We start from the raw sequence: 15,616 nt of genomic DNA on the forward strand, positions 1-15,616 counted from the left end.
TCCAGTACAGTACTGTATCTGATAAAACTACCGTTATCAAATAGGTCTGCTATGTGAATAATCCCTGACCCAATCCATTCTTTGAAAAACAACACAGACTTGTAACCAACATTTCCCTTGCCGTTTGGAGAGAACACTTGTACAGCGCGTATATTGATACATTTATAGTAGCAGGATTCGTGTGATATTTTCCTTGGAACAATCTAGCAAAAATACTGTCCCTGTGTCTTACAGTTCAGTCTATTACGAATGATATCAGCGAGTCTAACGGAGCTTGCCTTGTGAGCTACCAATACCATTCAAATTCACTAACGGAACGGTATTCTGTTTTGTGTCAACAAGTGATGGTGGATACACTTTTAAAAATATATCAATGATTCAACACATCCACTACACACAGAATATGAATATCTCCCAAGTGGCCATCGCCTCAGAGTACCACATCCTCGTACAAACAAGTTTTAGTTTAGTTTCGTGCGAAGATCAATTCTTGATCTTGAGCTTTTTCAGGCTGACTGGTGATCTAATGACAGATGGTTGGTGACACCGGACGGAGTAGAATTGTCACAATGATAATTGAAATTCTAACACATGGAGTCAACAAAAATAACTATTTTTGTACCCATAAACAGCAGTTGAATTGTCTTGTCAATTTTCACCGAGGCAACCAGCATTATCCAGCGGTGATGGCTGAGCGCTCTCTCTCTCTCTCTCTCTCTCTCTCTCTCTCTCTCTCTCTCTCTCTCTCTCTCTCTCTCTCTCTCTCTCTCTCTCTCTCTCTCTCTCTCTCTCTCTCTCTCTCCTCTCTCTCTCTCTCTCTCTCTCTCTCTCTCTCTCTCTCTCTCTCTCTCTCTCTCTCTCTCTCTCTCTCTCTCTCTCTCTCTCTCTCTCTCTCTCTCTCTCTCTCTCTCTCTCTCTCTCTCTCAGATGTTTTAACTAATACAGAAGGCAAGCTAGCTTCACATCATAAAATATCTTCAGTATGATTGTTATTTTTCTTGGAAAATAATGCGTCGTCTTATTGTATGTTTTGCTTTCCAGCATGGAACTGAGAGTCGATTGTTTTTATTTTGATTCATAACATGCATGTACCCCTGTGGCAATCAACGTACAAAGACACAACACTAACTTTTGTTGCAATAGTGTTGTGTCTACTGTGACCTGGAAAATTACCTGCATCATGCCAACACATGTTTATATATATAGTGTCGGTCGACAAGACGAGATCTAGACGGTATGTGTTTACATGTCAACGATATTTGATCTGAGTCACATGAGAGTTCAAGTGCCGATATTGCAGATTCACACGTTGGAAAGTTATTTCCATGACAATAGAGTAATGTTTACCCGAGACTATGATCGAACAATAGGAGGTTTGTTGCCAATCTGCCTTGTTAGTTGTCTGTGCCCTACGGAACATGTGTACAAAATTTCGAATGAATTGAGCCAGCCGTTTTGGAGAAAACGATGACACAGACAGACAAACAGACACACACACACACACACACACACACACACACACACACACACACGTACACAGCCTTTCACCAACTAATACATTTCTTCCTTACGGAAGAAATAAAACTACATCGTCGGCCTCGGTCGCGATCATAACTTCTGTACAGCAGTACATGCAGTATGTTTAGTGTGATACTGTGTAGCACAGTGGGAGGCATACAACAGTCGGCGGGCGATACCCTTGTGAGATGAACCTACCTGTACAGTGTGGTTGTGAATATGTAATTTAATTAATGTATGATCGCAAATTGTATCATTTGGGTATGGATATTTTCATCAGAATTTTGCTGTCTTAAAAGATGTCTCAGTTTTGTGGTCATACGCAATAACACCAACGTCGAACATTGATCGCCGTTTTGATGACGTTTAACATGAATATCATGATGTTTAATGTCCAATATCACAAAGTGATATTTCACATTAAACGTAATTAAGAATGATCGATCTGAGCATAGGTATAATTATGATAACACCCCATATCTACTGATAACCTTTCTCACATTTCTTCCCGGAACTCTCTTTAATTAAGACTAATCTTACCTTATTTTCTGATGTGTCATTTCATCATTCTAAACATAACTGTGTTACCACAGACAACGTGAAAATATGACCTTGTCTGTGATGTAGTGCTTGTTGCTTAACGGACTTGCAAAGTTGGTGGACGCGTCCAAAACATGTTGAACTAATGGATTGGCCACTTTTAAGAGACGGACCGTCAAAATAAAAGGACAGGTTACTATATTTCAGAAGTGCAAGAGGTGTGTCACTGAACTTTCATTGAGACGAGGGAGGGGTAATTGTTTTCCAAAAGTTGAGTTTGTCTCAAAATATTTCATATTGGCAAAATACCCTGCGCAACGTTGCCTGTTGCCATAGCATTGACTAAATGATAGGCCGTTCAGTTTTTTGTCAACCTTATCAGCAGCGATAGCACCATTAATTTGATTTGATTTGTCGAATGACAAGTACAGGGATTAGTGAGATATAAGATCGTCATGTTACATGGGAGTGCAAATCCTTCACTGTCCTATCCCGGTCCCCATTGATATGGCTGGGTTGACTAAGGAACAATTGTGCATCAAACCCAAACACTTAGGTCATTGATAAACAAGTCATCAGAATATTGCATTACTGATATAAATGGTTGTGTATATTTGTCGAGGCAAACTTGTAGATTATGAGCCGGTGACTATATCCATTCAACTACCACCATTTCATAAATACTCAAATAAAGCTGTTGAACATATATACTTATGATTTAATGGGCAGGAATTTCCTTTTCGATTTACCATTTTAGTGCAAAATGTATGTTTATTTTGTCAAAAATTCTTCATCATAATTAACATGTTGAAAAGTGCATGGTTATATCATATAATTTCTGCAAAGAATTCCCAATTGAAACCTTATTACGAATGGCCATGTATGACTTAATGTTTACTGGGTATCTTTTTTACGCTTACAAAGAAGGTCTGGCTGTTTTCAAAAATAACTCCAGGGGGCTGGTTTGCGGTGACAGAACTTACGTTTAGCCAACCCACCCCAACCATAAACAATGATCACTGTGTGTGAAGATGTAATGTTGACACCGCATGACATACTATAAAATGCTATTATGTGAATTTACCCGCTCTTTAGTGTGGAGTAGGAGCAGTTGTGGACAGTGAAGAATCGGAGGAGATCATTAAAGGTGAGATGGATTTTAGGTAGATTTAGCTATATAGTCATGAGTTTATATTGGTGAAAATGTCGCATGTCATTCTGTACCAAGTTGCGAAAGACTTCTGTTTCTGATTGAAACTGTAAAACACTTCGAGGTTATCGCACACACTGAGGTCAGTGTAGTACTGAAGTGAAGTGTTGAGTTTACAGGTTTTCAGAGTTGACGATAGGCTCTGGTTTGCATTTCTTGTAAGTTAGTTGGAGCTGAATTGTGAGAGAGTTTATGTCCTTGGCAGCAATATGAACTGTTTTCGGTATATGTAGTAGATTCCATACTCGGATCGATCTAAAGTAGTAGTAGTAGTAGTAGTAGTAGTAGTAGTAGTAGTAGTAGTGATGCGTGTCGTAGAGTTGAACGGTATAAGTATGGATAGTTCAGACGTTACACTCTAGCACTCACACTCTCATACTCTCGTACGGGATCGTTCAGGTCCAAGTCGGGAATTAGTCACAACTGAGAAGATATTTCGGCATGCCAGAATCACCTATCCGAGAGCTCGTCTCCTCTCCTCTGATTCTGGATGTTTTATTCTCATCTTAAGTATACTTCGAATACAATGGAATTTACACAACGACTAAATATAGAAAATCACACCATAAGATCATGGCATCATAAAAGTTATTATGTACTTTTCTCTAACCAATCATGTGAATTTCAGTTACATCATGTTTGCCCAGCTTCGTCATCGCCAGTCTATTTCTGACCTATGGCCTACAATGCCGAAAAGTAGAATTTATTCCCATAATTCCGAAATACGATATTTTGGATCGTAACAGTAGTAGTAATAGTAGAGTAGTAGTAGTAGTAGTAGTAGTAGTAGTAGTAGTAGTAGTAGTAGTAGGTGGTGGTGGTGGTGGTGGTGGTGGTGGTGGTGGTAGTAGTAGTAGAGTAGTAGTAGTAGTAGTAGTAGTAGTAGTAGTAGTAGTAGTAGTAGTAGTATAGTTTATTATAGTGACATGAAGAAATATGCCACCTTAGTGAATAAACTTTACTTAAACGTGAGTGAGGAGCTTATTACAATGAAGAATGTGTTATGTACAAGGCAAAAACAGAAGCTATCTGATAATGTATAAGTTGTGCCTTCTCTTTAAAAATGCTTTCTCAATAAACCTTGTTATATTTCTCACTTTTCTCGACATCAAGAACTTTAGTTTTTCATTGTCTGGCAAATCAGAATAATCGTCGTCAAAATCAAAATGTACTTTGATCATCGACACTGTCGATCGAATTTTCAATTGAAAGTATTTTGGTGGCAAAAAGCGAGGACATTTTACCATTTGTAACGCAACCTTAACGTGTACGAATCCACTGAAACCAAACAGTAAAAGGATGGGCGACTAAAACATTATTTTCTTTATCTGTTTAACCTTTATTCAACCAAGTCTGGTTGAAAATGCGTACGACTAGGTATATTCTCAAAATGAATGGATGTAAAGTTGTATTGTTGTACTGAAAATGTCTGGTTTCTTTTCAGTTTGTCAACAAAAGGCCGTTTGACAGTGAAAAGTACCCATAGTAAAGTGTTATGATTCTGTGAGTGAGGTTGGTGTCCATATATGAATTCACATATCTGTGATCGTTGACACTGAGCCTAGATCGAATTTTCAAAATATTTTAATGACATTTGGCAAGTAATGTCATTTTACCTCGATTTGCAAACAAAACATGAATGTGTGTGTGAATTCGGTGAAAACAGTAAAAGCGGAAGGAATGTATGACCAGAAAAATTGTTCTGTTAAAGCTTTATTCTACCAAGTCTCAAATTGAAAGAAGGTGAGCAGTGCATGCTGCATTCTTATACTGGAAATTAATGACTTCTTTTCAGTTTGTGAACTAAAGACCCTTCGACAATCAAATCTCTGCCCGACTCTGGGATGCATATTGTTGGGATGTTCGTGCTAACAGCTGAAATTCACTAGCATAGAATGCTATTATATCATCTACAACCCAGATCGCACTTCAGTATGACGTACACTCTGTGCAACTTCATTGTAACTTAGCAACTTGTCTGATTCGACTGTGCCGCTTTGCGAAAGTTTAATCAGTGAAAATATTTGCAACATTGCAGATTGCATTTTCTGACCTGAACCGAGTCTTCCTAATATCTATTGGTATGTTATTCCGAAGTTTTGTTCCTGTAAACTTAATGATAAATTGTCCTGTCCTATGTTTAGTTCTTGGAATATTTAGATCATTCCTGCTCATTTGTCTAGTTGTGTATTAATGATCAGTTGAATTTTAAAAGTCAAGAAATACATGTGATATATTCTTGAAAAGTATATCATGAATGAAAACTCCTAAATTATCAATTTATCATGTTGATAAAGAAATTTAAATGCCAAGTTTCCTTCCACTGTGTTCCGAATATGATCGGACAAGGGTTTGTAAACATTTCTAACTCTTTCGATAATTGTCCACAAAATGTAATATTTCTAATGGTGAATGCACAGCTCGCCTGACGATCAGACAAACATAGTCTATATGTGATATGACGTGTCGTGTGCCACCCTATCAACCAGCACTCAGAGTGCAAGATACCAGGACATAATGTTGCGTTGTAAAATACAAGCTAAAGGCCGAGAGTCTGCTTACCTTAAGTTTTATCAAGTTGCGTTGGGGTGGGGTGGTGTACATCACCGAGTAATTATTAAGCCTTCACGATTTCTAGCTAGTCTATATGATGCGAACGAGTCTGGGTAGGCTGTAATTGTTCAAAAGCCGTCAATCTAAATAGTATGTTACAATATTTACACTGTTTTCTTTCATTTTCTTTTCAGAATTAGAAACGTGCCCTCAACGGTTGAACATAAAAACTTGAAATACATGTACAGGTATATATTTTGAAATATGTCATATTTGCGTCCCAACAATCAGACGCTGTTTAGGGCTTTGGTAGTGCTGCTCATCAGTTATATACTAATATTGATTGTTTATATGGCTTCACGTCTGGGACCGGATTTACGACATTTAAAGAATGCTGCTCAGTATAGTCACAGTAACAGCGACACTTACACTCGCCAAAACAACAAAGTCAAAGATCTCCGGACGTCAAACATTAGCAAAATGGAAAGTACTTACGATTTTGAAGACACAGATATGTCGAAATTTCGTTACCGAAAATTGTTTTCGAACGGATCAGATGTATGTTCAAGGATAATATCGGGGCAAGATAAAATTAACAAGACACGTGTGACATCGTTAAATACTTTCTTAAAATCAAAGATTTTGAAGGACAAGGCTTTCAACAAACTCACGAAAAACTGCACACAATTTAAGCAAGAAAGGGGTTACTTTAAGCCAGTGACAGCAGAAGAAAAGGAATTTCCACTCGCATATGGGATATACATGTACAAATCGGTTTCACAGGTTGAACAGTTATTGCGGACAATTTATTACCCACAAAGTACATACTGCATACACGTCGACAGCAAGGCATCAGCTGTAATCCATCAAGCAGTACAGGCGATTACAAAATGTTTCGACAATGTGTTCGTAGCCTCTCGTCTTGCTAAGGTCACGTGGTGTTCCATCGAAGTTGTCCGCGCAGAAATCAACTGTTTGACGGATTTAGAAGAGCGAAGTAAAACCTGGAAATATTACCTAAACTTGAGTGGACAAGAATTTCCGCTTAAAACAAATCGTGAAATTGTTCAGATTTTGAAAGAATTTCAGGGAAAGAATATTATCATGAGCCATCACTTGACGAAATTGAATTTATCTCCACATAGACAAAAATTTGCATACTTTATCTCACAAGGAAGAGTTAAGAACTCAACAATACAAAAAACTGAACCCAAACCTTTTGATGGACCCATCTTTAAAGGTGAACTTCACGTTGCGTTGACAAGAGAATTCGTCAACTTTGTTCTTCATTCCAAGATAGCACGTGATTGGTTTGTCTGGCTAAATGACACCCTCTGCCCTGACGAATACTTCTACCAGACTCTGAGTAGACTACCTGGTGTACCCGGAGGTCGTGAATTTGTGAAGATAGACAGGGTCATTGATCAGATCGTAAGAGTCAAAATTTGGCGTGGTACGTGCAATGGAAAAAAAGTACGCGACATTTGTGTGTATGGCTGGAAAGATCTACCAAGTTTAGTTGGGAGGCCATATCTATTTGCCAACAAGTTCCAGGCAAATTTCGACAGTGTTACACTTGAATGTTTGGAAGAATTAATCTACAATCGTACATACAGCCCTATCAAACTCAATCTCCCTTTCTATAAAAACTTCTCCACATCAACGTTCGATACCCGGTTTACGGCTTTAAATGAAACAGGCTGGCTACTACATGTAACAGATACTGACAGTTTGTAAGGTTGTTCGCCGTGTCGGGGCGCTCTAACACACCAACGTTACTAAGAGGGCGAAGTGACACGCGGCACGATGTGTCTTACAGCATAGGGGCGTGTAGTATTTCTTAGATTGTTGTTTTCCTTTTCTAAGCTAAATATAACAATGTTTTGACTTGACTATTCTTCCCTTACCGTGTTAAAACAACACTTGTAAATTGATACATTTTTTTCAAAAATCAACTTTTATTTATCTATATATCCCTTTGAAAGAATGTATACATCATGTAGCTCACAAAGCATTAGCAAACTCTTTCAACATTTTGTTCTTTTTATTATAATTGATATAAAATATTTCTCCTCTTATTATTTGTTCAATATCTCTTCTTCCACAATTGTCGCTTTATACACGGCAAAAGTCGCCACCATCAAGATTAAATTAAATACATCAAAAGTCTTACAATATATTCTGTATCCCTACACAATGTGCTTCCACATCAGCAGCCGTGTATTCTGTTTTGTGTCAACAAGTGATGGTGGATACACTTTTAAAAATATATCAATGATTCAACACATCCACTACACACAGAATATGAATATCTCCCAAGTGGCCATCGCCTCAGAGTACCACATCCTCGTACAAACAAGTTTTAGTTTAGTTTCGTGCGAAGATCAATTCTTGATCTTGAGCTTTTTCAGGCTGACTGGTGATCTAATGACAGATGGTTGGTGACACCGGACGGAGTAGAATTGTCACGTGATGTGCCAATGATAATTGAAATTCTAACATACGGAGTCAACAAAAATAACTATTTTTGTACCCATAAACAGCAGTTGAATTGTCTTGTAAATTTTCACTCAGACAACCAGCATTGTCCAGCGGTGATGGTTGAGCTCGCTCTCTCTCTCTCTCTCTCTCTCTCTCTCTCTCTCTCTCTCTCTCTCTCTCTCTCTCTCTCTCTCTCTCTCTCTCTCTCTCTCTCTCTCTCTCTCTCTCTCTCTCTCTCTCTCTCTCTCTACTAATAACCTTTTTCACCTTTCTTCCCGGAACTCTCTCACATTTTTTATGTCGTGTCATTTCAACATTCTGAACATACCTGTGTTACCACAGATAACATAAAAATATGAATTTGTCTGTGACGTTAAGTATCCAATGCTTGTTGATTGATGGACTTGTAAATTTGGTGGACGTCCGGAGAGACCAGTTTTAACGGGCGGACTGTCAAAATAAAAGGACGGGTGGCTATATTTCAGAAGTGCAAGAGGGGTGTCTCTGAATTTTCATTGAGGACAAAGCTTAAGGAGGGTTAATTTTACAAAAGTTCGGTTTGTTTCAAAATATTTCATGTTGGCACAATACCCTGCGTATCGTCCAGTTTTTTGTCAACCTTATCAGCAACTAGCGCCACTTGATTTGATTTGATTTGTCGAATGGCAAGTACAGGGATCAACGAGAAATTGTCATGTTACATAGGAGTGCAAATCTTTCACATAGCAACGTCCTATTTATATGGCTGAGTTGACTAAGGAACAAATGTGGTTTAAACCCAAGATTTAGGTCATTGAGAATCTTATCTTCAAAATCATGCATTGTTGACACAAATGGTTGTGTATATTTGGCGAGGCATAAACTTGCAGATTATGAGCCAGTGATTATAACCGCTCAACCATCATGTCATAAATATTGAAATAAAACTGTTGAACCATATACTGGTCCCACACTCTGGAATTTTCGTCCTACCTACTGGGATTTTTGTCAGAAAAGTACATACTTTATTCAATAGTTGTAACATTTCCAACGATTACATGATGGTGTATGCATTCATCACCCACGTCAAAATGAACACACAAGCTGTTAACTGGTTCCCCGATCAATTTTCAGGAGTGGAGTTCCCACCAGCCCCACAGCGGTACTACTACAAGTCTGGCCATGATCAAAGTGAAACTGTACAACGGAAAAGATACAAAATGCTTTGAAAATGATGTTTTAACTAATACAGAAGGCAAGCTAGCTTCACATCATAAAATATCTTCAGTATGATTGTTATTTTTCTTGGAAAATAATGCGTCGTCTTATTGTATGTTTTGCTTTCCAGCATGGAACTGAGAGTCGATTGTTTTTATTTTGATTCATAACATGCATGTACCCCTGTCGCAATCAACGTAAAAAGACACAACACTAACTTTTGTTGCAATAGTGTTGTGTCTACTGTGACCTGGAAAATTACCTGCATCATGCCAACACATGTTTATATATATAGTGTCGGTCGACAAGAGGAGACGGTATGTGTTTACATGTCAACGATATTTGATCTGAGTCACATGAGAGTTCAAGTGCCGATATTGCAGATTCACACGTTGGAAAGTTATTTCCATGACAATAGAGTAATGTTTACCCGAGACTATGATCGAACAATAGGAGGTTTGTTGCCAATCTGCCTTGTTAGTTGTCTGTGCCCTACGGAACATGTGAACAAAATTTCGAATGAATTGAGCCAGCCGTTTTGGAGAAAACGATGACACAGACAGACAAACAGACACACACACACACACACACACATACACATACATACATACATACACATACATACATACACATGAAAGGTGACTTGCACTGAGAGCACAACCTGAACTCTCTTTAATTTTCGGTTAGAAGAGACTGTGATACGTACGTTAAAGCTTCAGAGATATATGCATGAAGGTATAGAGACGGAAGTTCTGGAGGAGGAAAACCATGAGCATTGCAGTAGAGGTTTGGAGAGCCAGAATTGGCTTGCACGTGCAACCGCCGAGCTGGCGAAACAACGGCAGCCATGTTGGACACGCCTCGGTCAACGTCAAGGACGGAACGATAAAAGAAGGGAGTGGATTGTCAGCAATAGTGTCTCTGATATTGGTAGTGTCAGTTCTGTGGTCACTTTTAATTTGTTCGGGTGACGTTGAGTCAAACCCAGGACCAAACTTAGAAAAACGAAATTTACGAAGTGGTAAACCAAGTGTCAGTGCACCGACATCACCTACTCACCGAAGTAGAGAACAAGACATTGGAAGTGGTATTAACCAAAATGTAGGAGAAATTATATTACATCAAATACAGGAATTGAGAGCAGAAATGGGTGGAAAGTTCGAGGGAGTGAACATACAAATCAGTGACATGTCGACGAAAGTGGAAGAACAACTAAGTTCGTTGAACTGTGAAATGGAAGCGCTACACAGCGAGGTGAACAACTTGAAGACGAAAAATGAACAACTTATGAAGGAAAATGAGAACTTACAAAGAGACTCTGAAAAGCTGAGGAAGGAGATAGAACTGACAAGAAAGGAGGTTCAGAATGTCGCAAACTCGAATGATGACCTAGGAAATCGCACACGTAGAAACAATATTGTACTGTATGGTGTGGCACAAGAAAACGCGAGAGAGTCTTGGGAAACAACAGAGGAAAAAGTGAAAGAAATAATAACAGAAACTATGAGGCTTGAGAAGGAAATACAGATAGAGAGAGCTCATAGAATAAACAATGGTCCAACAGTACGTGGCTCAAAACCCATAGTAGCTAAACTGGTGTCTTGGAAGGACAAAGAATTGATTATGAAAAATGGTCGTAAGCTGGCCGGATCAAATATCACAGTGGATGAAGATTTCTCCGGAAGAGTGAGGGGACTAAGAAAGAAACTGTTTACTAAAAGACGTGAACTGATAAGAGACGATGAATCTATAAAAGCAACAGTTAGGTATGATAAACTCATTGTAACAAAGAATAATGTAACGGTGGTATATAAGGTTGATGAAAACTTGAATCAAGTTATGCCTATCACACCGCAAAGACATAAATAGGGGTGTGGCCATGGCCGACACAGCGAACAACCTCCAACTGCACTTTCAATGACATTGGACAAGGTAAACATGTGTTGTTGGAATGTTCAGGGTCTCAAAAACAAAGTAAAGAACCCTGAGTTTATAAATTTTTGTTATAGGTTTGATATAATTAGTTTTGTTGAAACTTGGGGTAGGGAGGTTTGTGAATTTGAAAAAAGTTTTCCAGGCTACAAAATGTTTTGTTGCTGTAGACAAAGAACAACACAAAGAGATCGCTATAGTGGTGGCTGTATTGTTTTAGTTAAATCAAAGTACCAAGATGGAGTAAGCGAAATAAAATGTGACTTGCAGGATTCAGTGATTGTAAGACTGAAAAAAGAATTTTGGGTTTTTGATAAAGATTGTATCCTAGGTTTTACCTACATCCCCCAGAAGGTGCTACGTTTTATGACTCAGTAAACTATAACAATGGAATAGAAAATTTGGAAGACAAATTGTCTGAAATAAAAGCTGAGCATACTGATGCAAATTTTTTAATAGCTGGGGATTTTAACGCTAGATGTGGAACTTTAGCAGATTACATCCTTGATGATGATACTGAATTTGTAGATGGTATACCAGAAGACTATGTATCAGATCACTTTTGTTTACCAAGGAAGGCAAAAGATTTAGTAGTTAATAATTTTGGTACAAGCTTAATCTCTTTGTGTTGTTCCTTGGCAGTTCATTTTCTAAATGGTCGAGTACTGGGAGATAAGGACGGTAATTTTTCTTGTATTGCAAACAGGGGAAGGAGCACTGTGGATTATGTATGTGCATCTAGTAGTTTATTTGAATATATTTCTAGTTTTGAAATCCCAACAATATTAGGTTCTGATCACTTTCCGCTGGTGTTCAGTATGAAGTGTAATTACTCTATAAATGATAGTCCAATCTCAGAAAACTCTGAAAATATTATTAAAGGGGTATACAAATGGAAAGAAGATGCTAGTGGTACCTTTCGAGACTTTTTCACATTGCATAGTACCCAGGATAAAATAAATGAATTACAACAACTAGTTGAAACAGATGTAAACCAAGCAGTAAATGACTTGTCAGAACTTCTTCAAGAAGCAGGAAATAGAGCAGGGATGTTTTTACCATACAAGGCTAAGAAGGACAGACATTGCCAACAGCAATCAAAATGGTATGATAATGATTGTAAAAAACTGAGAGATAAAAAATTCTACTGTCTAAAGAAATTTAGAGTATCTGGCAGTGATAGAGACTATACTGAATATTGTAAAGTTAGAAATGAATATTCCAAAATTTGTAAGGATAAATTTAAACTTTATCAAAATACACAAAAAGAAAAGCTAAATGAAGAACAAAATATGAATGCATTGTGGAAGATTCTCAAAGGGTACAAATATTCTGGCAGCCCACAAAATTCCATCGGTATTTCGGATTGGGCAACTCACTTTGCCTCACTTTTAAATGCAAATGAGGATGATGGAAATGATTTTGAAAATGAAATGTTTTCTACTGAGCAGAGTGATTCCCAAGATGAACATTCACATGATGATGAAACTAATATTTTGAATGAGCCAATTACAAATGATGAAATTATGCAAAGTATTAAACATTTAAAGAATAATAAATCAGCTGGCCCAGACCAGCTGGTGGGGGAGTTCTTTAAAACCACAGAAGGAGTATTGTTGCCACTGATGAACAAAGTTTTCAATAAAATTTTTGACTCAGGAATTTTCCCAGAAGGGTGGGCAAAGGGGATTATTATACCAATATATAAAAAAGGGGACCCAAATAACCCAGGAAACTATAGGAGAATCACTCTGCTCAGTATTTTCAGCAAGATCTTTACTGGAATTTTGAACAAAAGGCTTTACAGATGGGCTGAGCATACTAGTAACATTCCAGAAGAGCAGGCAGGTTTTCGTAAGAAATATAGTACTATAGATAACATTTTTGTTTTAAGTGCATTAATACAAAAACATTTAACTAGAAAGAGATTACCATTTTATTGTTTATTTGTTGACTTTCAAAAAGCATTTGATAGTGTAGACCAGAAAAGATTATTTTATAAACTAAGTTCTAGTGAGGTAGGGGGTAAAATGTTCACTATTATCAAGAGTATATATGCTGACGTTAAATCATGTGTCAGAGTGGAAGACCAAATGGCAGACTTTTTTAGTTGCAACGTTGGCGTAAGACAAGGATGTATGCTCAGTCCACTGTTATTTGTGTTATTTATTAGTGAACTCCAAAAATGCATCACAACGTCAGAATACTCAGGAATCCAAATTGATGAACTGTGTGATCTTTTTCTATTAATGTTTGCTGATGATATTGTATTGTTTTCAAATACTGTCTATGGCTTACAAAGACTTATCAACATTTTACAATGTTATTGTTTGAAATGGAAACTTAAAGTAAATCTAGACAAAACAAAAATAGTTGTATTCAAGGGAGGAGGTACCCTAGCCCAAAAAGAAAAATGGTTTTATGATGGTAAAAAGATTGCCTGTGTAAGTTACTATAAATACCTTGGAATGTTATTTACATGTAGGGGTTGTTGGGGAAAGGCAGTCACCACTCTCGCCCAACAAGCAAATAAAAATATGTTAATTCTACGAAAATTTAGCATGAAACTTAGAAACTTTTCCCTAGCTCTAAACTTTAAACTTTTTGATTCTATGGTGAAACCAATTTTAATTTATGCTTCAGAAATCTGGGGTTACAAAGAGTACTTGAGTATTGAGAGGGTGCAGTTAAAATATTGTCGTAAACTTATTGGTGTTAGAACAAATACCTCCAGTAATGCAGTGTTGGGTGAATGTGGTAGAATGCCTCTTTTTGTTGGTTGTATTAAACGTTGTATTAAATATTGGTTAATTTTGATTCACATGGATAACTCAAGGCTTCCCTGTAGGGCCTATAAAATGTTATACAATTTGGACGGACAAGGTAAAATAACTTGGGCAAGTCATGTTCGCAACTTATTGCAAAGATATGGTTTTAATTATGCATGGATGGCTCAAGAGGTTGCCAATCAAGAATATTTTTTGTCATTATTTATGTCTAGAGTCATTGAAGTTGCACACCAGGAATGGCATACTAATATTCAAGAGGATAAAACACTTTATCACTACAGAAACTTTAAGTCACTTTTAGAACCAGAGAAATACATTACAGATTTACCAGACAAATATCTTATTTCAGCTATTGCACGTATTAGATGTTCATGTGATAGCCAACTGGTATGTGTAAAAGGAAGACAGCTGAATATAGAAAGAAATGACAGAATTTGTAAATTTTGCACTAAAAGTGAGGTAGATGATGAATTCCATTTTATTTTGACATGCCCCTTCTCTGAGGAATTACGAACCAAGTATATTTTGCCCCACCATTTAGAAAACAGAATCTATTACACGTTTATTAAACTTATGCAGACAAAAGACAGATATGAAACCATTGGACTGGCTAAATTTATTTTCAAAAGCTTTAAGAAAAGACAAAATAATAGAGAAATATATTTATTTTTTTTGTAATGCTACCGATGTGTACAGTGATCTAATTTATGAAATTTCTTTTTTTTGTAAAGTAACCTTTGAACTTATGAAGCTTATGAGGCTGTGAAATGTAACGAAAGGCCAGTGGCCTAGTTTATGCAAATAAACCTTAATTGAATTGAATTGATACATACATACACACACGTACACAGCCTTTCACCAACTAATACATTTCTTCCTTATGGAAGAAATAAAACTAGATGGTCGGCCTCGGTCGCGATCATACCTTCTGTACAGCAGTACATGCAGTATGTTTAGTGTGATACTGTGTACAGTGTAGCACAGTGGGAGGCATACAACAGTCGGCGGGCGATACCCTTGTGAGATGAACCTACCTGTACAGTGTGGTTGTGAATATGTAATTTAATTAATGTATGATCGCAAATTGTATCATTTGGGTATGGATATTTTCGTCAGAATTTTGCTGTCTTAAAAGATGTCTCAGTTTTGTGGTCATACGCGATAACACCAACGTCGAACATTGATCGCCGTTTTGATGACGTTTAACATGAATATCATGATGTTTAATGTCCAATATCACAAAGTGATATTTCACATTAAACGTAATCAAGAATGATCGATCTGAGCATAGGTATAATTATGATAACACCCCATATCTACTGATAACCTTTCTCACCTTTCTTCCCGGAACTCTCTTTAATTAAGACTAATCTTACCTTATTTTCTGATGTGTCAT

General features: G+C 37.3%; 1 protein-coding gene across 1 annotated transcript; it reads left to right on the forward strand.

Moving 5' to 3' along the window:
• Positions 1–6,301: 6,301 nt before the first annotated feature.
• On the forward strand, positions 6,302–7,558 carry LOC144451035 (beta-1,3-galactosyl-O-glycosyl-glycoprotein beta-1,6-N-acetylglucosaminyltransferase-like). Its single transcript, XM_078141795.1, has one exon. The coding sequence runs from the start codon at positions 6,302–6,304 to the stop codon at positions 7,556–7,558; it is 1,257 nt and encodes a 418-aa protein (XP_077997921.1).
• The last annotated feature ends 8,058 nt before the right edge of the window (positions 7,559–15,616 follow it).

The sequence above is a fragment of the Glandiceps talaboti genome, chromosome 20, assembly GCF_964340395.1.
Source record: "Glandiceps talaboti chromosome 20, keGlaTala1.1, whole genome shotgun sequence".
Taxonomy (NCBI): Eukaryota; Metazoa; Hemichordata; class Enteropneusta; family Spengelidae; genus Glandiceps; species Glandiceps talaboti.

What these genes read in the sequence shown, in the direction of transcription:
- LOC144451035 (XM_078141795.1), top strand. Translation starts at nt 6,302, where the DNA reads ATGGAAAGTACTTACGATTTTGAAGACACAGATATGTCGAAATTTCGT.